This window comes from Mytilus californianus, unplaced genomic scaffold, assembly GCF_021869535.1.
Source record: "Mytilus californianus isolate M0D057914Y unplaced genomic scaffold, xbMytCali1.0.p SCAF_8, whole genome shotgun sequence".
Taxonomy (NCBI): Eukaryota; Metazoa; Mollusca; class Bivalvia; order Mytilida; family Mytilidae; genus Mytilus; species Mytilus californianus.
Window position 1 is genome coordinate 83477413 of NW_026262734.1, and position 24739 is coordinate 83502151.

General features: G+C 31.7%; 1 protein-coding gene across 1 annotated transcript in view; it reads right to left on the reverse strand.

The window, feature by feature from the left end:
- LOC127712869 (uncharacterized) overlaps window positions 1-24490 on the reverse strand; it is a 28491-nt gene extending 4001 nt beyond the window's left edge. The window contains exons 1-4 of the mRNA XM_052219474.1: window positions 24415-24490; window positions 21946-22090; window positions 20678-20777; window positions 19709-19793 (exon numbers count right to left, since the gene is read on the reverse strand). Of these exons, the coding sequence (XP_052075434.1) occupies window positions 19709-19793; window positions 20678-20777; window positions 21946-22090; window positions 24415-24490 (406 nt within the window). The remainder of the gene's footprint in view (window positions 1-19708; window positions 19794-20677; window positions 20778-21945; window positions 22091-24414) is intronic.
- Between the last annotated feature and the right edge of the window lie 249 nt (window positions 24491-24739).

A 24739-nucleotide genomic window follows, 5' to 3' on the forward strand; every position in this document is an offset into this window, starting at 1 on the left:
TACTCATAATACGTGAGAAAATCACATGACCCAAAAACTAAAAAAAAAGAATCAATCAGTCGCTGAACCATGGAAATGAGGTCTAGGACATTGGGCATATGACAGACGGAAACTTTGTAACATAAGGTATCTGCAAACAAGCTCTTCTTTTTTATATGAAGAATTCAGGTCTTCTGCTTTATAATATATAAAGCTTTATACAAATAGTTGACCCTGCCACTGTTGGATAGTAATACCTTTGTCTTGCATACTGCGACTTTTGTAGCAGGCGAGACAAAAATGTATGGCATAATAAACATGCAACATTTTTCAAAAAGAGAAAACAATTAATTGCACAGATTATTGCATTCATTTACTATAATGTTTTCAAAAATAACTGACCAAAATTAGAAATTAATTATTCCCAAGTTTTTGGTGGGGTTCCTGTTGCTTAGTCTTTGGTTTTCTATGTTGTGTCTTGTGTACTATTATTTGTCGGTTTGTTTTTTTCTGTTTTAACCATGGCGTTGTCAGTTTATTTTCGATCTATGAGTTTGAATGTCCCTCTGGTATCTTTCGCCCCTCTTATATTCTTATCATTGAGATACTCAACCAATCTCTACATTCAAATGTTTTTAAAAACCTCTGTCTCATACATGTAATGCCTGAATTTACAGTATTGAGATTGTTCAGAGTCTTCTTATGTTTATCATGTCTAATCATGGTATCTGTCATTCAGATTAGGTATATCTGTTCTTTAGGTTAAATACGGCTATGCAATTTCTCCATGAATAGAGGCTACGGTGTCATTCTTCATCTCAGATGGTCAATTTGAAGGCACGTTATTTCCTTATGTTCATTCGCTACAAACATTTTGATCTTCATACTCAAGTGCGCAATATTGGCATCACAATATGATGAGCTTCATTGAACTTTGCTGTAGTCGAATCTTTTAATCACCAATCCTGCAATCATATGAAATTTCAGTAAAAATCTAAATAAATATAATAGCAATTTATTTACAGTTAATATTGATAATTTCAAATTCATGGAATCATTTTGGTTGAATGAAATATAAAAGATTGACGTTTAAAAAACGAACACCAAGGAAACGACCATTCATTTTGGTACATGTTGGTTTTTTTTGTTGCTTACCAGTGATTTCGCAATCACTCGTCATTTTTCCCTTTAGAAATATTAAAAGTATTTCTTCTCATTTTTTGTCACTAAAATATATAAAGTTAAAAAATAAACTTGGCACAGTCTGTATCTAAATTTGATAGAAAAATTCAAATGATGAAATCAAATAGTTATACTCTGAAATGTAAAAATATGCAAAATATTCAAAGTGAATAAACCATTACTGAAAGCATCATGAGTATAAGACCAAACATGTCTGTAGAAATAAGAAATGCTTAAAACAACTACATACCAAATAAAACTAGCTTATCATAAGTGGTTCTTTGTTAACTGATCTACATGGTATCACAAACTTTAAAATATAACATTTTCTAAAATTACAAGATCAATAGACCATGACTAAGGGCCGCAGTAAGGGGACAGGGCCAAATAATCTTCATGGATATAAGATGCATCAAATTGAATGCTTATACAACTTTATATCAAATATTATTTATCTACCATATATATTAATACATGTATATCCTATATGATGAATTCACCACTTTCTCAAAACTGAACTAATATGCAAAAATCATTTTGTAAATCAGCATTTGCATACTGATGGGGAAATCTATGAGCTGTCCCGTTGTGGATGGGGATAAAAAAAAAATAAACAGTTTGTAGCTATTAAGTGATTCTTAGCTATTTCTAAATCATAAAATCATGTATAAAACATATTTCACCTAACATATGGACCCAGTTGGGGTGGGTTGAAGTAAACATTCAATCACTGATGTATGAAATATTAAAATTCAAATATTTTTTACCTCAGCAATGCAATTGTCTTCTGTAAACAGTTCTTTCAAATGAGGTATGTGTCTTTACAAATCACATCTGCAATTCAGCAAATCCCTGAGGAAATAGTTCAAATTTGTTAAGTTTGATAAAAATATATACATTTACAATGTATGTGAATGAATGAATTTTTTTATACAATACAAATGTCCTTGAAGCTCTTACTTTAGACCAATTTTATAAGTTGCAAATAACATTAACTAAGAAAAATCATTTCCCTAAGTACAGGTTATGCAGAACATTTTTTAACCCCTGAGAGCTAGAGTTTCAAGGCTTACATTTTTATTTGGTAGATTCAAAAATTATAAATAAGGATATGGGCCTAAGGCAAACCAAAAATATATGTGTGTTTAAAGTACTAAAAATACCGACCGTATATTTTATGATTAATAACGCCTACAGTACACCGGAAAGTTTTTCTTGTCATTTTTAAATAACAATGGTAAAAAACAATGTTTTCCTCCAATTAAGCCAATAAGGTACGGTTAAATAATCAATTAAAAAAAATATTACCCTAATTTGTTGAAGGCCTTTTTTAAAACAAATTAGTTGTTCCTCCGATACCTTTCCTATGCATAAACATTTCTGTAAGTTTTGAACAAGCCCTATGTATATTATGCGTCAAATTATTTCCCCTTTTTAAACCAGTCAAAAACGTAAAAAAAAATCTACAGCTATGTAACCTAGTTCTTCTCAGCTGTAAGCCAAAACACTGGTGCTATTTTTTTAGACCTAAATGCATCATAATGTATGAAACCTTAATCATTTGCTAAAGAATACATGTGAACCTTCCTTTGGAAGGGCAATAATCACTTGTCAGGGGTCTCCTTCAGTTTACTACACACTCATATTTGTTGGCATCATCGCCATTTTTTTTTCTCAACACCCTTTATAAACTATGAGAAAAAAAATAGTTTACTTCTTTCAATCTAACAGAAAAAAATCTGCCAAACTGCCAAAAAAACTAAATATGAGTCTGATAATGATCCCCCCTTTTTATATTCATATTGAACCTAAAACATTTTCAATTTTATAATAAAATATGTAATGAGGAGGAGAATTGTGTATGACCAAAATCATCTTTTGAATGTATAATAATATGTAAATAGTGTACTTTGTGTTTCTGTGAAACCAAGAAAAAAGGCCCTGTTTATCTGGATGGAACTTGCTGTCTGGCTTTGATCCTTCCTTTGTGAGACGGTTGTGCACAACCAACATTCCTTCTCTTAATCTCATACATATTCCTAGGGTTTTTTGGTGTTTTAGACAAACAGAGTATGAATTTACATTTAAAGGAGAAAGGATCCCAATATTTTAAAAAATGAAATGTCCCTCCGACTTTATTTTTGCATATTTTAATCCTAGGGAAGTGGATCAACAATTCTATTACATTTTCCAATAAGCGTGTTGTCTTTTCATCCTTATAATACTGTAAATTCCCACATTCATCAGATAAGATTGAAAAACTACAGTTCAACATTGTCCGCCACATCCAAATTGTTTACATCAAAAGAATTCTGATAGGGGAAGTAACTCTGTAAATTGTGTTCTTACATGAACAAAGCAACAGAATCTTTGGAAAGGAATTTTGACAAGCAGACAAAAAAAAACAAAAAAAAACCCACGAGACGAAGGCTTAAACTTGAAATTCATATTTGCTTAGTATTTATATTTGCAATCATTGTGATTGTGCGGTTCTGGTAATAAAAATTATTTTGAATTGAAATTGCCTGAATTTAATTTTTACATAGGATGATAGTAAAACATATAGAACTTCGAAATGCCAATACATAATACTGCAATTGATTTTCTAAAATTTGATTATACAGTTCTGTTTTGGTTGGATAAAGGTAACATATTTTGTAGATATGTCATGTTTAAAATTTTTAGAATTTGCCTGATTCTTAGACAGCCTGTCACTTAAATACGATTTAAATTTTTCAAATATCGTTTGTTCTCGAAAATCACGATGATGATCTATGCTCTTCGGCATAGTTAGAGTTAAGTTACAATAGACTTGAAGCTAATATAACAAAGAAAGACAAAATATTCCAAAGGGATATTCAAAATCATAAGTTGAAACATAAACGACAACATCATGCAAATAAATAAAACTACCGAAAGACAAACAACAGTATATTGAGCAACACGAATCCCAACATACACTGGGGTCAATATCAGGTGCTAATTGGTATTATTGAAGAGCAGTGGATAAACAATCTTCATATTAGATTTTAAGAGACTCTGATTTGTCAATTCTTTAACTTTGCATTCATGATTGTTTTTATTAGAAAATATCGACTTCTTGTATATACTTATCAGAGAGTCAAATAAACAAAACGACGCACATCAAACTTGTTAGATGATTGTTTCCGTTTCAAGACGTTACAAAACACTGAACAACATTTAATTTGCGTTATGTTATTTTAAGTTAAAATATGATACAAATATAATATGCATACATGTAACGAAAATACCAAAGTTAAGTAAGCTTATGCGTAAGAAAATTGAAGGCTTTTTCCGTATTGGACCGGTATTAAAACAATATTAACGCTACATGTATATCAACAGGGCAACATCATCAGTATTGCACATGCATAATGGCTGATTTGCTCATATCATTCAATAAATAAATTTATATATGCTTAGTTAAATAGCATCTACACATAATAATTGCATATAGAGCGATCAATTGTATGACTTATTAATTGAAACAAACTGTTTTGTTATATTATAGATTTTGCGAACATGTCGATTTGGCAGATGTCTCTTATTCTGTGTGCTGCATTGTTTTGTTGTGAGCAGGAATAAAACGACTTAAATTCAAATATGACATTTGTTTTTAGAAAATACGTTATGCTGTCAATTGTACAAGCACGACAAAAACTAATTCTTCCAATTGTTCCTGCTATTTCCACTACTTCTTGTGCTTTATGTTTTGATTTTTCAGATGCACATTCTGACAATAAATGTCTTTTAATTGATGTTGAAGCATAACCATAAATAATTAGATTGAAATAATGTGTATGTTTAAGATATACATAAATTATAAAAAGTACTAGATAAACTCATCATAGATACCAGGATTGAAATTTTGTATATGTGCCAGACGCGCGTTTCGTCTACAAAAGACTCATCAGTGACGTTCGAATCAGGAAAAGTTAAAAAGGCCAAATAAAGTACGAAGAAACAACTTGCCATTGTGAAATTATGATATGTCATTATCAGGATACAAATACGTAATAATCAGAGTTTACATTATATTTGAAACACAGAGTACATATGTTTATATAACTTATTCCTTAGGAATACAGTTTTTAAGCTACAGCTTTAAAGTTATGTACCTGGGTACCTGGTGTTAGAATATTGGCCAGGATTTTTATTAAAATTAGGAAAATGACAGGTTGCTGAACATTGGCATTTTGGTTATATAAGGCATGCATAGTACAAATTTCGACCTACTCCTACATGGACGATTTTCAACCCTACACTCATATATTGCGATGAGTGCTTTCTACATATAAAGAAAGTGCATATTCTGAGGATTTCCTTGTATCATTTTCCACAAATAACAGAACGTTGCATTTGTCTTTTGATGTGAAATTTTGAATATAGTATGCAAGGTGTGTCCGACTAACTTCTCACACAACGTAACATAAACAGAGAATTTTATATCAAGAAGGTGCATTTTATCTGAATACTGATTAAAAAAAAAAACTAATTAACAGAATGTTCAACGTTTTTTTGGCGTTGCTTCAAATTAGTCTTTTATATACAATTATTTCAAAATGTATTTCAACATCACTATTTACTAAACAAAATTGAAACATTTTACTAGTGCATGCAGTGGGGCATCACTATTTTCTAGTTTGGTAGGATGAAGTTGAAGATTCGGTTTTTAACAGCTAAATATGCAACAAAATCAAATCAGTGGAATATTCCATTAAATATATATGAAATTTACGAATCAAGGAAATCAAATTGAAATAAAAATCGGATCCTCTTAATACATACTTTTTTTCAATACGTCTAGGTAACACTAACGTTATTCAGTATTCGGAAACGTCAGGCACGTGTTTGTAAAGTTCTTAGCTTGCTGCTCAACTTTGAAGCAGTACATTAACAAAACAAAAAGGATAGTGACATATGTGGATTCAGTGTACTATCATGGATGTTAAGCTAGTTTTGAGTCTTTCTCCGTTATAAAAACAAAGCCATTCATTGGAAAATCTATAAAAAAAGAGGCATTATCACTATTTATCTATGTAAATGTGTCTAAAAACTTGACGTCTTCATTTTAGAAATACAAAAAAAAGAAATGAATAAAAAATTGGTGACACTTTTGTTTTATTTCACATTGAGATGTAACTAGTGAACCAATAATTCTAGGAATAAGAAGATATGCAATTTTGTATCGTTTTACCTCAAGTTCCTATTTCACCTTGTTCTCTAAAAAAAATTGAGAATGGAAATGGGGAATATGTCAAAGAGACAACAACCCGACCAAAGAGCAGATAACAGCCGACGGCCACCAATTGGTCTTCAACGCAGCGAGAAAATTGTTGTGGGCCTCTGCTGGCCCCTAAATAAAGATGTGTACTAATTCAGCATGTTCAGTGAAAATATTTATGGACGTAATACAAAACTCCAAAACAAATAAATGAACTAAAATTAAAAAAACATACAAGATTATCAAAGGCCACAGGATCCTGGCTTGGGACAGGCGCAAAATGCAAACGGGGTTAAACATGTGTTGTGAGATCTTAACACCTCCCCTATACCTCTAGCCAATGTAGAATAAAGAAACACTCAGCAATACGCACACTTTAACTCAATTTAAAACATGTCCGAGTCCTGTTTTAGAATAGGTAACAAAAGAACCTTAGCAAAATGACAATGATACATACATTAACAAAGGACAACTAGCAGTTACTGCAATGCCAGATCCAGACCTCAGTTAAACGGATTGAATGGTTATGTCTTCGTCATATGGACATCAAGCACAATCCCTCCAGTTAGGGGTGTGGTATCATACCATCATAAAATATACGAGAAGAATATTACTGACATGCTGTCATAAAAAAAATCAAGATACATTCGTTTAACTGTGTACAATTATCCTTATACGGAATTTATCATGAAAAAACCAATAAATAAGTGGTGTCATTAAAAAAGATCAGGACGAAATCGTTACACAGTAAGCAATTGTCCTACTTCGGAATTTATCGGGTCAATAAAATTCAAATCGGGTTTAGCTTAGCTGAGATAATAGTTGTATTCGAAAGTTCCGAATAAATTGTTAAATACCTATTAGCCAATCCCGTAGCTGCAGTTGAAATTTCGCGAAATATAATTACCCTTGCGGACTATCAGTTTCATCGAGGGCAAATAGTTTGAAAGTATTAACCGGTCAAATAGTTCAACGCTTGCAATTTGAAAGTAGTGAAACAATTGTGTTCTTATTTTATATAGCCACTGATAACTGAGGTGTAGTAATTCAAAAAATGATACCAAACCTTCATTAACATGATTAATAAATGTAAAACAAATTTATATTATCCTACATTTTAGTTTTTACCATACGTACTCTTATTTCAATACACTTAACAAAACAATACTTCTTTAAACATTTGAACAAACTAAGCTATTCTTACACAAAATATTCAAGTTTGTATTATTACTTATCATATCTATTATCTATCTATTCTGATATCTATGATGTTTTTTTTTTTATAAATTACTGCATAATAAATAAGAAATGCAGCCGCCAAATCCCCATGCGAATTTATCAGTTCCCTTAACCCTTGCAATTCTTGTGCCATCCCTTGCAAAGGCGTCTCTATTTTTCAGCCTGACATAGAAACGTCTTTGTTATGCATAGCGAAGTGATGAATATTAAAGTAATTGCCACTTAAGTTTCAAGTTCCTTGAAGTTGTTCTAGTATGAATTCCAAATTTGTTGTGGTGAAAAGCTCCAAATTTACGTCGTGAAACTAAGCGCATGTTTATCTCTAGATCTCTTTTGTTTGTTGTTGTTGTCGGTTTGCTGTCATTCGCGTGTTCCCACCATCTGTTTTCAAGTAACAAGGAAAATATCTTGTATATTGTACTAACCCCTCTAAATCGTTTAAATATTGACACACACTGAAATGATGAAACATACACTGATCCAGAATTGGCAACCGTATAGATATGTCTTTACAAGTACCATCGAGGGACGTACTACAGCTTCCGTTTCGTATTGTACAATTATTGGTGCACTCTTTATCATGTGAATCAGGTGCATTCAATGCGGACTTTTTCATCCTGTATTTACTGTGTCATGTTTCACCAAAACTAAAATGTTTGAATTTTATTAAATTTAAAGCTTTAATTAGCAAGCTTTCAGCTATATTAATTCATATAAAAGTGAATCCATTGCTCAGATTTTTAGGATATTTCCATGTATTGTCTGCATGAATTGGGACATAACACTTTGTATATAAAATAACAAAAACAAAAACTTATGATAGACAACAACCAAACACAACCACTGCATTACAGGTTAATGACTTGGCACATGCACGTGTATATTGTAAATGAGATCTCCCCTCCCTCTTCTTGTCCCTTAATCTGGTGCAGTGGTGTAACATCACACCATAAGAGCAGAATGTAGCTATGTCAATCTATTTTAATTTATTCAAATAAAAAAGAAGAAATATTTGTATTGCTGGATAAAAATCAATATGTTTCGGAAAGTTATAACTAATTTGTATATACTAAATACGAAACAGGAGATAAGTTCGGCGTGTCTCGCTTTTGTCCCTGTTTTTATTAATGTTTGTTCAAATACATCTTATATTTTTCTGCATAAACATGTCTTGTACTGTGGATTCATAAGTATTCGTGGAATATTAGTTTTCATGGATTTCATGTGTATAGATGAACAACGAATACACATTTTCAACGAAGTGCTTTTCTTCTATAGGTTTGTAAACAGACTTACGGATAACCACGAAATCATAAATCAACAATCCAAGAACTGGTTTACACGAACATTAAATACATAAAACGACAGGATATGTCTTGACACATCATTTTCTCATTGTTACAGAAACAGAAAAAAAAAAAAAAGATTCCGCCGCAGCTTTGTATTGGTTATCTTCAACTACCATCCCTCGCCTTAATCATCATCCCCCAAAAAAGAATTAAAAAAAGGAAGCTGGCTGTTCCAGTTCTCTGCAAATAAGGGGCATGAACTCGTTACCGTATGAATGTTCGTTTCATTGATTACATGATTCACACACCGTAGTGCAGGCTAACGGTACACGGCAGATACAATTATAGGATCCATGTTCTCGGTTGCTATTGAGACAATTAATGAGGGTCTGAATTTGTTTTTGGGTGGGGTGGGGATATAGAGGGGAGGGGGGTCTTCAATTCTGTATTCTTTAATGGTTTAGTCATTTTTCTCTATTCTTTATATGTTTTGCCAAATATTATCTATTTTTTTTTATATTATTCATTATTTGTTTTTTTAATGCATAATTAAGTTCACTTTCATTTAAAATGTGACTTGTATTCTTTTTTAAATTTCAATTTTGAATATAATTGTATACATTTTTAAATGCTTCTGACTTGAATTGAAGATCTCTTACTTCTAAATTATTGCTAAATGGATCGCCCACCAGTACATCAGATTTGAATCGCCTGCTGTGATATAGTGATTAGTTCAATCGACATCAACTTTTTAATAATTGACTAATAATTTGGTTGTGTACTGATGCTGTTTTTTAATGAATTGTGATTAGATGTTGCCATGACAATTAAAAGTTCAAACAAAATCAGTGTTTGTCATTTGTTGAAGTACAATACAAATCAAGTCATGAATGGCGTCACTGGACGTAAATTTTAGTATTTGGGTAATTTACATAAAATGAATACTTTGATGAAATGATGTATTCAATAATGATACAATCCACCTAGGTGTCAATATAAAATCACCAGTCAGAGGAATCTCAAAGTATGTCAAGATGATAGAAATGCAGAACATTGTATTAAAGAGTATATCTTAAACTTTGTTGCTCGTCTTTTCATTTATTTCACGAACTAGTTATTGTGGTTCATTGTTCCAATTTCAAGACAAAATTTATTAAGTGCAATTGAACTTTCTTCAAAATATACAGCTTAAGTCCTAGAAAATATTTCGGACCTCAATTACCCCTTTCCTCTTGTACGCTTACATGTATGTATTTTTGGCAAATAATGATTTGGATAAATAGTTAGAATGTGGTTTCGCCTTTTGTTGATTTCCTAAATATGAAAATTATTGTGCAATAAAATTAATTTTTAGACAGCTGATGACTGATTTAGTCTTCAAATAGGATTTATTGGACCACCAAGATTATTGTATACATGCTTTTTGGGCTGTTTTTTTTCTGTTTGACTGTCCACATTCTATATCCAGACAGAGGTCTACAAATTGTTGTAATGTTTACGAACACTTTTTTACACGAACTTTTTGATGCAACTTGACGAAAAATTAGAAGAACGACAAATGATTTTTATTTGATCTCTTGATAAATATGTGTTAACAGTTTTAGAAAATGTATCATTTCTATCTTAACGGAGTGTCAATTCTTCCAAATAATTGATAAACATGTCTATTTTTCCGGCCTACTATGCGCGTGCTCGAATGTTCGATGTTAGCAGCATAATCATGCGGTGATGTGTGTCCCTGAATGAGTTATCGGATTGTAAACGCGCTAATCCGATGGATGTTTTTATAATGAGGATTTTGAAGATGTTTTGAAGAAAATAAGAAAATACGAACTTGCTACAAACCCGAATTTTATCGAATAGACCCTAGAATTGTCGCAGCTGCACGAAAAAGAGGAATTAAACGGGACATTAATCACGAATCATTGTTTTACTCTATTAGATTTGCCTGTATACATGGGGAGAAAACATAAAAATTGTACCACAGATCAAAAGGTGAACAAGCTTTTCTGATGAAAGGTTCTATGATTTAAAATTTCTGATTACGGAAATAAAATAATGTTTAAATATTAAACCAAGATCACTTGTTTTCGGATTTCTTCGTAAAATGGAAGTTGAAACCAATTTGATTGTTATAATATGTTGAGCTCATTTAAACAAAATAAAATGTGTAATAGGGAAAAAAAGATATGGGATATACATCCATGACACACAATTAGAACATTGATAGCAAAAACAAACACAAAAACAAAGGAACAGCGCTTTTACTGCTGTTCTTCGTCTTAAAGTTTAATCGGTTCTATCAACACGGAGCCTAAACTCTCAAGTATGCCAAACATGCTTTCACGGTATAAATCTGCGGAACAGAACTTATGTATATCCGTAATGAATTGGAATTTCTAAGCTACTAACGATATCCGTCAGGAAATCATTTTCTTCAGAAATGTCTATATAATTTGGAGTAACTTAACATCTTGCTGTATGTGTTATAAGTTTTATAATTTCTTCAAAATTTCTACTAAAGGACATAAATTTAAATTGGCCTAAGAAATGCTTATAATGCTTTAATAGTCTAGAATAAAAATAACACGTCCAGTCCAGAATTTACTCCTAGACAATCAAGATCTTTTATTTTAGCACGGACAACGTAATATTTAGCTGCTAGTTCTCAATTGTTTTGAAGCGAATTTTTAAACGTAAAAGTTTTACTCATATAGGCTCACAGCTTGAATCTGCCTACGATATCCAATCCGTTGTTGAAAAACTCCAGTGATCCAAGTGCTGTTATTTACATTGTCCAATGCTGTAATTGTTTAATCTCTCCCTCTTCACCCCTTTTATTCATGTACCTGTCTCAAGTCACAATTCGGTAATTCAGTAGTTGTTGTTGGTTCATGTCTGTCAAATATGTTATTCGTAAGTTCTGTTGTATAAACTAGGCTAGAGTTAACTTCTTTGAATTGCTTTACATTTGTCATTTCATTGCTTTTTGTATGTGACTATACGGTATGCTTTGTTTCATTGTTAATGTTGTTAAATGTCGTACGGTGACATATCACGGTAGGTATAGTGTCCGGCTGGGATCATGGTTTTTCGAGTGATTTGATCAGGGTTTTTTTTCGAGTGTGACCCCTTTGTTTGATTGAATTTGATCAAAAATGTAAAAAAACAGAATTATTTCTAGTAAAATGTGAAAAAGATGCTACAACCTTGTATACAAGATCATAGAAGGAAAATTAGTTTTTTTGATAAAAAAAGATATAATCAACCCTACATTATTTTGTTCTAAAAAAGATTTATTATTGCCTTACAATGCTTTATTTCAAAATATAGATTAAGCCATGTTTAAACACAAACCAATGCAAATGTCAACGGAAATGGGCACATGGAATCTGTGTATACTTAAAGGTGTAATACCACCAAATCAAAATATAGCACATCCGGTTGCATACGAAAATAAGTCGAAAAAAAATATTCCCTTAAATTTGACAGTTGTAGGTAACTAATCCTACATTTCATTGCAGTAAAACATTTCTGGGTCATGAACATATATCTTGGATATTTAAAAGCACCATTATTTTTTTATTTGGGGTTTCTATAGAAAATTTTGGAAACTTGAGGTTACATGGTTACTAAAGCTTGAACACAGGTTAATAAAAGGGGAAAATTTGATTGGTTAACTTCCAGTGATGGTTATTTTCTTATATGCTATGAAATGTTATTTGAAATGTTTTCTATAGTACTGGATAGGATAAAACTTTACTAATGCCAAGTATTTCTTTATTTGAAACGAAGATAAATTCTGCACAATTTTAACAAAGACAAAATATGGGAAAATCAATGGTGGTATTACACCTAATATGGGAAGCTGTACATGCACCTTTGACCTTGTGAGTACTCTCAAGTGTTAAAATTTCTTGCTATTTAAGTAAAATATTACAAAAAATGAAATATTTTTTGAGTGGATTGAGTCTCCAAAACACATTTTATGAGAACATTTCCTTGAACATGTTGAAATAGGACTCTACCATAAATATAAGTTGACAGAACAAGCCATACTTAGTGTTTTGGGGAGCTTTTTTCTCCTTATTTCTTATATTCTGTTATAATAGAAAATTTTTCCTAAGAAATACTTTAATAAATATATAGTTATAAGTAAATGAAATTATTCTTAAAGCAGTAACAACAAATTATGCATTAGAAGAGAAGCTTTTTATGTCCCTCTCTGGAACGCGGCGTAAATTTAAGTTTTACGTAAGGACCTTCTTGGAGACTGTAAACTTTTATATTGATAGTTCATTCAGCTTGAATACTTCAATTACTCATTTATTATAACATTTCTATCATAAATGAGTGAAAGTTACCCCAAAATTTTTATTTATTGTCCTAAAAAGTTGCAGTTTTGAGGAAATGAGAGATATAAATGGACCAAAACAGACCTTATAAGGAAGACAAAGAGGTCCATTAGTGGTATTTATCACCCTAAATTCATCTTTTGTATCATATTCAACTGTTTGTAGGCAGATGAAATAAATATTTAATCATTTATTGGTCCACACTATATTCTATCATGATGCGGCTTGATTTGGATCTTTCGAAGAAATTTTGCTCGAATCACTGTCTTACATTATACTAGATTTTTCTCAAACTATTGAACTATGGTTATGACAAAACTTGACAGGAATGCTTGAAATAACCAGTATTACAAAGGAAAAAAGTCACATTCAGTTTATTCAACAAAAAAGTCTTCTTTAGGTGTAATACCACCAAATCATAGTACATCACATCCGGTACCATACGAAAATAGGTCGAAAAAAAAATATTCCCTCGAATTTGACAGTTGTAGTTAATAATCCTACATTTCATTGCAGTAAAACATTTCTGGGTCATAAACATATATCTTGGGTATTTCAAAGCACCATTTTTTTTTTATTTGGGGTTTCTATAGAATATTTTGGAAACTTTAGGTTACATGGTTACTAAAGCTTGTACACAGGATAATAAAAGGGGAAAAGTTGATTGGTTAACTTCCAGTGATGGTTATTTTCTTATATGCAATGCAATGTGATGTGAAATTCCTTCTATAGTACTGGAAGGATAAAACTTTACTCATGCCAAGTATTTTTTTATTTGAAACAAAAATAAATTCTGCACAATTTTTTGAAAAGTGCAAATTTAACAAAGACTAATAGGGGAAAATAAATGGTGGTATTACACCTAGACATGTTAGATATACAGACACTTTTACAAAATTCTTGTTTTTGCATGGAAAAGGACATTTTCGTATTTAATTTGTTTTCATATGTCCATGTTTTTTTTTTTTATAGTTGTCGCAATGACAATCAAACCACATCTCATTATTTGTATCAACCTTAACTGTTGCAAGATAAGGCACCAACCATTCAAAGGACAATTTTTTGACTCGGGCACGGTTTCTTTTAACTGTTTGATTTAAATATTCTTGCAAACATATAATTTGTTTCTGTAGGAAAATGAAATAATAATTAGTTTTCATTGAAACTTACAGAATAAATTAAGATAAACAAATATAACATTTAGCTTATACAGGAAACGTGTGCCTGTATGTTATTGCACAAATGAAGTTGTGCTTGATTAAAAAAGACAAGCATCTTTGTTCCGAGTAAGACATCCATCATTTGTCCATACTCTCGATAAAAGTGAAATGTCGATTTCGAAACGGGAAGTAGTGAAATAATACAGCGATACACGATTTGGCATTTTACAACAGTCACTATCCTGAATATGAGTTATTAATATCAAACTCATCATATCTCTTTCGATTTAGAAAAACACATGTTATCAACTTCTTAAAAAACGAAAACGAAAAGAAAAAAAAAATGAAAATTCTAGTACATTTTATAACATATTTTATTTATTTGGAAAATATAGATCACATTGATTATATATGCAAGCAAATCATCCTGAAATGGTCCGTTAACGTTATTCAATACAAAAATTCAGCAAGTAACATATTCTCGCAGAATCTTTGCCCATCTTTCCTTCTCAATAGGAAACCAAGTTCGAACATCGTTTAGAAATATCATATATGTCGCTAGGTTACAGTCAAAATAAGCATGGTTACAAAATAAAGATTACCCACCTCCATGGGTGAGACTGTTTGTGCTGCAGAGAAAAGCAAACACCAATTAATTAATCAAATCCCCCATATATGAATCATATATCGAAAAGCGAAAACCATGGCTCATAGTACTGCTATGTACAGTGCTGTTTGACTATACTCTTCACCCAATCAGTATTTATAATTAATTGATCGTTCCTTAAACGCTAAAGATCTGTAGCATCAAAAAATACTTTGCACATATTGAATCCACTTGAACTTGAACTTGGTAGGATTATTTCCATGAAATTTACTCATAAGAATGATATTTGACAGTTTGCAATCTGCTTTAATAGTTCAGAATGATGCTAAGTATTATAGAGATATCCAAAGGAACCCGACCTAATTCCCCGTAAACCATAAAACATAGTGTTCTTTTTCGACCACGTAGATATTCTACAGAACTAAAGATACATTTTCTCAATATACTGCTTAATTTTAAACTTCCATACCTCTGATGAATACTATGATAATATAGGTGTGAATATAGCATTGAAAATGTGTGCTAAAACACTTAATATCTATAGGTGATGATAAATGTTGCAGTATAGAACAATCTTTGCTTTTCGTGATTGGTCAAACACACCTTTTCAAGCAGTACAATTACCGTTCTAATTAAAAGTTATCCAACTTCCATAGTATTCTTGTAACCAAGAAACCAAATTTTTGTCGTACCTTTTGTTTGCTAAACACATAAATGTGTGTTTTGTCTATATTAACTTAGAGTTTACATATGCTACAATATTGTTATAAAACATCAAGTGCTTGTTGTAGTACTTTTTTTTCTATTAGACACAATAATTGTGTCATCTGCATTCAAAATGACAAAGATTTTAACTTATATTTGTAACATGTTAACAATTCTTTACAGGTTTTTTTTTTATAGATACACACGTATATCTTCTAAATCTTTAACAATATTTCCTCAAAAAAGCTTTTAGATATCAACTAGACCACACACAAAACACGGCCAAACAAACACCAGTTTGCTAAGCTCACGTTGTTTATCACGGTTATGATAAAGAAAAACTATACAATGCACAGGCGCTATTATGAAACCTACTATAAACAGAAGCATTCCTATAAAGTAAAGCACCATTAATATTGGAGATAAAATGCATACTATGGCGAATTTAATCTTGCTTTCCTTGAATAGTGGGCAACACAATTCTTTTTTCATTTTCTGATCTTTATATTCCTCCTCGCAGTGCAATATAGCAGCACAGAGAATAAGAGTCTTCTGCAAAATTACAATCTTCTCCAAGTCTAAAATAGAAAATCAAAAACATCTATTTGATGTATGGTAAATGTTTTTAGTGAATTTGTTAACATGAACATATCTTGTTAGGCAAGGAGAGTCGAATACTCAATCTGTTGAATTTAGCATGGTGTGACGGGTATTCACCAACGGAATGTTGCTGTATGCTTTATTCATAAACACTTAAAAAGGAACATAATGTAGTCAACTACTCTCCGATGCAGATAGGAGTTCTCATCCTAAATTGAAATTATATGTTTGTACTAAAGGTAATGTTGAAAAATGCGATTACAATATAATAAAAATAGAATTAATATACTAGTATTGCACTGTTTGTAAATTTTGATAAAGAAATCAACAGTTGATTTGTTGAGACTATCCCACACGACGTTAAACAAAACTTCTTATTCCCCCCGTCACCCCCGAAACTTCCTTGTGCAACGTTATATATATGCGGTAAAAGTTGATAACGTTTTGAATGGGTTTTTTTATTTCACTTTTGGGTTCAACATTATTTCATATAAAAAACAGAAAAAGAATAAAAAAATAACTTCCATCGGTACTGCTATCAAGAGTAGTGCATGTTTAATTATGAAAGCAAACGTATACGAATATTTAAATAACCATTTAATGTTCAAGAAGTAAAAACAAAATAGGCAATGAAATAAAACATTATTTTCCATGGCTTAGGGTAAAGATTTAATCACCTTTGAAAAGTCATATATCCCTTGGTCAATATTATCGTAAAATATGAATTTTCTTGGATGGACAATCTTTGAAATCTTCCTTAGCCAAGGGAAATAAATGTATAATATTGCACTAATTTTAGTATTTATCAGTTTTTATCATACATCATGCAATTTGCAGTTTGCAATTAAGTGTTCTATTTGTTATGCATCATATGATTCAAAAGTTTCAGGAAAGTGAAAGAACTTGGGTGATTATATATAAAGGCTATCTTGTAATGGCAGTAACAAGTAAAATAACACATCAGTCGCAAGAGTGTCAATAGTTGTTGATTCAACGTACAGTGGCAAGTATATTAACAGCTGCTTAAAACATCATCTACCGGGATTAGTTTCAGAAAATTCAGCTACATGCGAAAAAGGCGTATATAGGATAAGGACATTGATTAAGGCTGGTAGCTGATGCTTTACTATTCGTACATCGAAGTGTTGTTGTAAAGCGCCTGCACTTCGTGTTCCACTCACCAAATAGGAATTACTACTACTAATAAACATCTCAATAGTCATCTTTGGCAGAAACTCATATTACTTGACGATACATGCAAAACAAGTGCACCGGAGATCACCCCCAGTTATTGGTGGGTTCGTGTTGCTTAGTCTTTAGATTTCTATGTTGTGTCTTGTATACTATTATGTGTCTGCTTGTCTATTCCCTTTTTTAACCATGGGGTTGTCAGTTTATTTTCGATCTATGAGTTTGAATATCCCTCTGGTATCTTTCGGTCCTGTTTTAAAAGAGAAGGGCAAAAGATACCAGGGGACATTCAAACTCATTTCACAAATTAAACCGACATATTTAGTCTCACTGAAGCATACGACTTGCAACATTTTTTCCACATCTTATGGAGTTGCACGTGATCAAGTTTTCATTTAAATAATGGTTAAATCAATATCAATTGATGAAGTTTTTATCAATCTCATGGCCTTAGGCAAATTAAAAGATGGAGAAAATACACTTAAGAGGACAATAAAAGATCAAAAATATCATTCAGTTCGATACACATTACTAAATATGATGCATCACAAACACGATAAAGGTGATAATTACCAAGGGAACAATTAAAATCCATAAGTCGACAGGAAACCAAGAAAATATAATAAAAGCAAACGAATAAAATACAAAAGAAATCTAAGAAATTTAAAGTGAGAAAATTAGACTGAGCAACTTAAATCCTTCCGAAAATGAGAAGTAATGTTATAAACTCTAATAAGACAAACAGTTCCTTCTCTACAAGTGACAGATATCGTAGTAATAGTGTTATATTGGGTAATATGAGGTTAGTATGTACCATAGAATAACAACTTTTGCCAACGCTGACATCACTTAAAATTCATTATTATATCGACTTAGTAAAATTGTTTTCCGTAATCTTTACCAAAAAATGTGAGTTTGGAACAGAACACATTTCCAATACATAACCATAGACGAGACTGAAACCAGTAAAAATAAAACACACTCAATACTGAAAATACATACTTTCAAATCAAATCTAGAGTTAAAATCATGTGGTTTAGAGGGACAAACAGCATTACCCTATAATTTCGGACGGCGTGTAACTCATTGTAGGTCAAAATACGATAGTGTTACATTTTTAAATGTCAAAAACAGAAGTTTACCAATTAATAATGTTTTCCACTGACTGTTTATGATGTCTTTACACTTAATCAATTGGATGCTGGATGTGATTGAATAGAAATTTAGTCTTTGATGCATGATTTTGTATAAGTTGTTATTAGCTTTGAACTAGCTGTCAGTAACTGCGAGTACTCTCAGATCTGTACTCAGTGTCTTTTTTGTTTTTGAGATGTACAAGTACCCGGCAACGTCCACTCTGTGTTTTTGTTAAATCTATTTCTATTTGTATCCATCTGATGAGTTGAACCTTTTTCAACTGCTGTTTATACTTTGTTCTTATGTTGTACTGTTACACCAAGGTTAGTGGGAGGGTTGGAATCCCGCTAATATGTTTAACCCCGCTACATTCTTTATGTATGTGCCTGTCACTAGCCAGGAGCCTGTAATTCAGTGGTTGTCGTTTGTTGCTGTGTTACATATTTGCTTTTCGTTCATTTTTGTTGTACATTAATTAGGCAATTAGTTTTCTCTTTTGAATTGTTTTACATTTGTGATTTCGGGGCCATTTATAGCTGACTATGCAGTATGGGCTTTGCTCATTGTTGAAGGCCGTACGATGACATATAGCTGTTGATTTTTGTGTCATTTGGTCTCGTGTAGAGAGTTGTCTCATTGTCAATCATATCACATCTTCTTTTTTATCATATATCAGCCAGGTGGTTTCAATTGAGAAAAACCTAGTTGGTGAATTTACAGATTAAACAACTACAATTATAATGGTATTTACAGATCTAAGACCATAAAAACATGACGCCAGTAAGTTCAGACAAAGATACGGCGTAACGATAAAGCATGTCATCAACTATAATAGGAAAACAACGGAACAACAGACACACTGAAATACAACAAAATAAACGCCAATGCAACATACATAAAAGCGAACCAATAGATAACAACTGCCATAATCCTGACTTGGTACTGGACATTTTAAGAACAAATGATGGATTGAACCTGTTTTTATGGCTAGCCAAACCTTCCTCCCGATAAATACTTACAAGTAAGAGTGAAAGCAATTTCATCATAACGTCTCGTCAATAGCTCAACAGTTGCTATTACATGTTGCCCATCAAAGTTTGTTATCTGAATTAAGGTTGAACAGACTAGGTTATTATATTGGATTTGCCTACAATAACAAACTACTGTGACACAAAACTTCGATAGTATCCACATAGTACGATTTAAGAACAATTCATTATTCTTTTAATTTGTGTTTATTTAGCCATGGGGAACAACGTATGTAGTATCTCTTAAATTATTGCATACAGCATATTATAAATGAACAAGTAGACATATAGATTAACCCACATATTGCCACCATTTCCTTTATTGTGACACCATCAAATAAGAATTTTCACCGCATTCGTGCTTAGTCTAAGCAATACGGCGGTTTTCAAATATAAAGGAGGATCAACCGACCCTTCAGCTAGCCGAGGTCAACCTCAATGTTCGTAAAGGATCGTCTTACTTTTTATGCATTGTTTTGCGGGCTATGACTTGTTGATCATTGTTTGTTTTGCAAGGTGTTGTCAGTTTATTTCTGGCCCATCATGTTGAATATTCCTATGGTGTCTTCTGCCGCTTATTATGTCGACAAAATAGGGTAACAATATCCATTTGTCGATCTGAATGAAGATGCCAAGTACATGATTATGCAACAACCAACCAGGAAACTCGAATTGACAGTTCATTGTTAATATACGGCCTTCTGTAGAGAAGTGTTCGATCGACACCTCAAGCTTGTGACACATGTAACCTTAACCAGACTAGCCAATCAGTCAATGACTGCATTGTATCCACATGTTAAAAATTAGTATGTCACCTAATGTTGTGCATGATAACTCCTGTATGTATTTATATTTAAAAATAAAATGACTCTTTTAAATGTATGAATGTATTTTACAGATACATTATAAATACGATGGAAAAAATTAAAGATTCACATTTTACTCATATTCAATACTTACATTCATCACAAACTCAGATGTGTTGGAGTCAAAATTTAGCAAAAATAGTAAATTCTGATTTGCTGTGCATATCTCATACTCCGTTTTGCATTTACACAGCCTAATGTATAAACAAGAAGTAACATCAAGGCTTTAATATAATTTATGCTTTTCAATCATTTGGTATCTGGTGAGTTCTCTATACGGTGTTCTTCATTTCGTCACAATGAGAACGGAATTTGTATTCAATTTAAACATTTGATTGCCCCTATACAATTTAAAATGTTTAGCAATTAAATGCAAAAATTAGTTTCTTGCGACCTTTCCTGAGCATCAAATAAACCTTTCAGCTAAAAGTACAGTGTTTTTGTAATATTCTTAGAATTACTGGCTTTACTTACAAAACTCTCCCTTTTCCTTGTTCAATTTAAAAATAAAGATAAATAATATTGTTAATACACATTTATATTAGTTATTGACTTTTGTCTCTCAAAAGCATGCAATTGTTTACTCTTTCAAATGAATCCCTTCTTTAAGTTAAAGCTATTTCAGCGAAAAACCTCTTTAAATGCATTTTATTTATATAATAATAAAAAATAAAATAAAAAAATAAGTGAGCAATGAACAATATATACCTGTATAACATGTTATACAAAACAACACCCTGTACTAAATTATAGATACATAAGCGACTCAACTTAAACATGATGATCACATGTCATAGTGTTAGACGAAGTATTAGTGAATAATTGGCAATATAACATGGTTCATGTTTGATAATCTCTTGTTTAGCATACTTGACATTACGAGATACGTCAGATATTTACGCTAAGTGTACATTACGTACATTAATGTGTTTTTCTCTACTATGACTACGGGATAAAACTAGTTATTTGTCACATTTTGAGATGTCAATAATTGGGCATGCAAGTATTTGTTATATTAATGATTCTATATTGTACCATAACAGACAAAAATGTGATATTTTGTATTGAATGATATCAGCACATTTACAAAGAATATTACTGTGGTTATTTGTTCAATTATTATCAACAGTCGTCAACCTGGAATGGCTATAATGGCTACAGAATTCAATCAAACCAGGATAAGATAATATAGTTTACGTTCATATGGTGAACAATTCAGTTTCAAACCGGAAATATCGTTGTCAAATAAAGCAAAAACTGCAATACGATTACAGCTTTGATATTGTAGAATGACAGGTACATAATGGAGGATTCTCCACAAGGTGATATTAAGGATCATTTTACAAAAAATCGTAACCTTACCTTTTCCTTACATATCCAAGCTTAAATCCTGATTGGCTGTAAACATTCAAAATACTTCTAAAACATGTTCCTTTCACTCGATTACATTCTAGTAAAAAGTTTCCCTTATCATCAACAATGTTGACTGCTTGATTTTGATTATTACCTGTAAGATTTAAGAAATACATTCATGTAAAATCTTAGGATTACTGCAATTATATTGAAGGTATTGCCCTGAGAAGTCTATCATAGTTCACAAGTTTTGCACCTATATCCACGATCTTACGTAGGAATGAAATGTTCTGTCGCGGAATACAATTCTTGAATATTATTATAATTTAGTAATAAATCTGTAAGCACTATTGTTGATACTTCGACCGGTTCCACCGATGCTGGGAGTAATAATGGAATGTCAATTACGCTTTCTTATTATTTTTTCTCTTGTCTGCTTGTTTGCGAATATTGTTTTACTCGAAATGTATGTTGCAAATTTTAAGAAGGTTAAATTAAGAATTGAAACGGGGAATTTGTTAAAGAGACAACAACCCGAACAAAAAGCAGAAAACAAGTTTACTTAATATATATTAAGCAAATAAGCAAGTTGACTTCATCAATGGTAGACCAGACCTATGTATGCTTTGTCAGGCCTGCTGCAGACCTTTTAATATATCTGCTCCAGACCAGGTATGGAGACAGCATATCTTTGATCTTTCCTGATCACTTGTGTTGCTCACCACCAGTAAAAACACAATCGATTTTGACTTTCGCTCCTGTCTGACGCAAGTAATTAGGACCTTATTTACTGACAATTTACAATATAGTACATGCATTTGTTATTGTAGCCGAAATCTACAATGTTAAATTTGCATCTTTATTACTGTAAATTCAGAAATTATTGCGTGCATTTATAAAATATTGCGATTTCATAAGAATGGACAAATATGCCAGTTTAATTATCGCAATTTCGAAAAAAAACTGAATACAGATCTATGTTTCAGTTATCAGAATGCGAGTTCTTATTTATTGCGATACCCATCCAGTCGCATTATTCGCATTAATAACAAAAACCTCGCAATCATTTCTGAATTTATAGTATTTAATTATGTCAACAATGTTTCAAATCAATGCTTCTTCTAACAATATTTTGATCTCATATTGTCAACTTTCTATTTTTATACAGCACGTATAATGAATGAAGAAAACAAAGAATTCACCATAACAGTGTATTATGTCAATATATTTTGGAAGTTAAAATTGATCCGGACAAAAGTGTAAAGTCATTGTGAACCGATATTCCTTGGATTTGTATTTTGCAATCCATCCTAAGGTATTGCAATGAAATACAAATCAGTATTGATTGCTGCGGGCACATAGTTTTTGTATGTAAACTGAGTTTTAAGTAACGTATCAGTAATTTCAACAAAAAAGAGAAAATGTTGGCACTCAAAATTGATGCAGACAAAATTGTGTTGTCATTATATGCCAATCTTGCTGTCATTTTTAGTAAACAATCCATCATGATTTAACGAATAAACTGATTGAGATTTTGTTGATAAAATGCAAATATAGTCATGCAGTTTTGGTTACTGCGAGCACATGTTTTTTGTTTTAAAAACCTATCTGAGTTCTGATATGACATGCAAACATTGATATAGATTGAAAACTACATAGAACGTCTAATTTTTTAACTGATTTCTTTTGTGAAAAGGCAGACTACGGATATATTTGTTTTCCGATAACAGTTTTTTTATAATAAGCAACAGAGACATGTTAACATATTATATCTTTGGATTTAAAATTGAAGGGTCGCAAGATAACTAAGTAGTGAGCAAACCAAACAAATGCTAACTTTTGAATATGTTTGGTTCAATCGGAGTTGATGAGGTCGATTTATACGTATTGCAGGACTGGTTTCGAATGTTTATTTAGTAGCTGACATGTGTTTAGCTAAATTCTTTAGTAGTCATAAGAGAGTCCTAGGACAGTCTGCTTTTTTAGTCATTTTGATGGTAGTCCGGTCCTAGGTCCTGTTGAAGCAGTCATAAACTCTGTCGCAGGTTTACTTTGACCTGTCAAAATAACAAGTAATCAAACAGACTTTCTGAACAGATTATGACTGCAACCATACATGTATGTACAAAATGATGTCGATAATTACGGGGAAACGAGGAAATGTTACATTTTGTATAAAAAAATCCTTTTATACCTTGCAGATAAGTTACATGTAGTATGTAGAAATATGAAGATTCAACGACCCCCTGAACAGTCTTATAGAATAAACTTTGCATACAAAGCAATCGTTGGCGGGACGTAACCTGGAAAAGAAAATTCTACTGACATGTTGGGTAATAAATGTATATATTTTCATTCCATGACGGCCTCAGGTAGTTACTTTATCAAGCTTAGATTTGAATTAACAATACAGCTGAAAACTTATAAATCATATAAATCATGGTTTTAAAGTTTTGCTTAAATAAAAGGGGAACATACCTTCGTTACTGCTTGTCAATGTGATTTTGTTATCAACACCTATATTGATCTTGTATTCTTCTGAAAGTAAGAGCATTATTTTCTTCTATTTTTTTTTTTTCACATTGTAAACAGAGCTCATCAAACTCTTTTTATGCAAAATGTCACTATGAAAGATGTATGCAAAGATTTGTTTCGAAAGAACCAAAATTGTGAAAAACAGATTCATGTTTTTATGTCAACATCTTAAAATTGGTTGATGTCAACATTCTTAGATTTTACATTGTAGTTCCATATACCTTGTTTCTGTTCTCTCTTATATATTGTTTCACTGTTAATGTGCGTA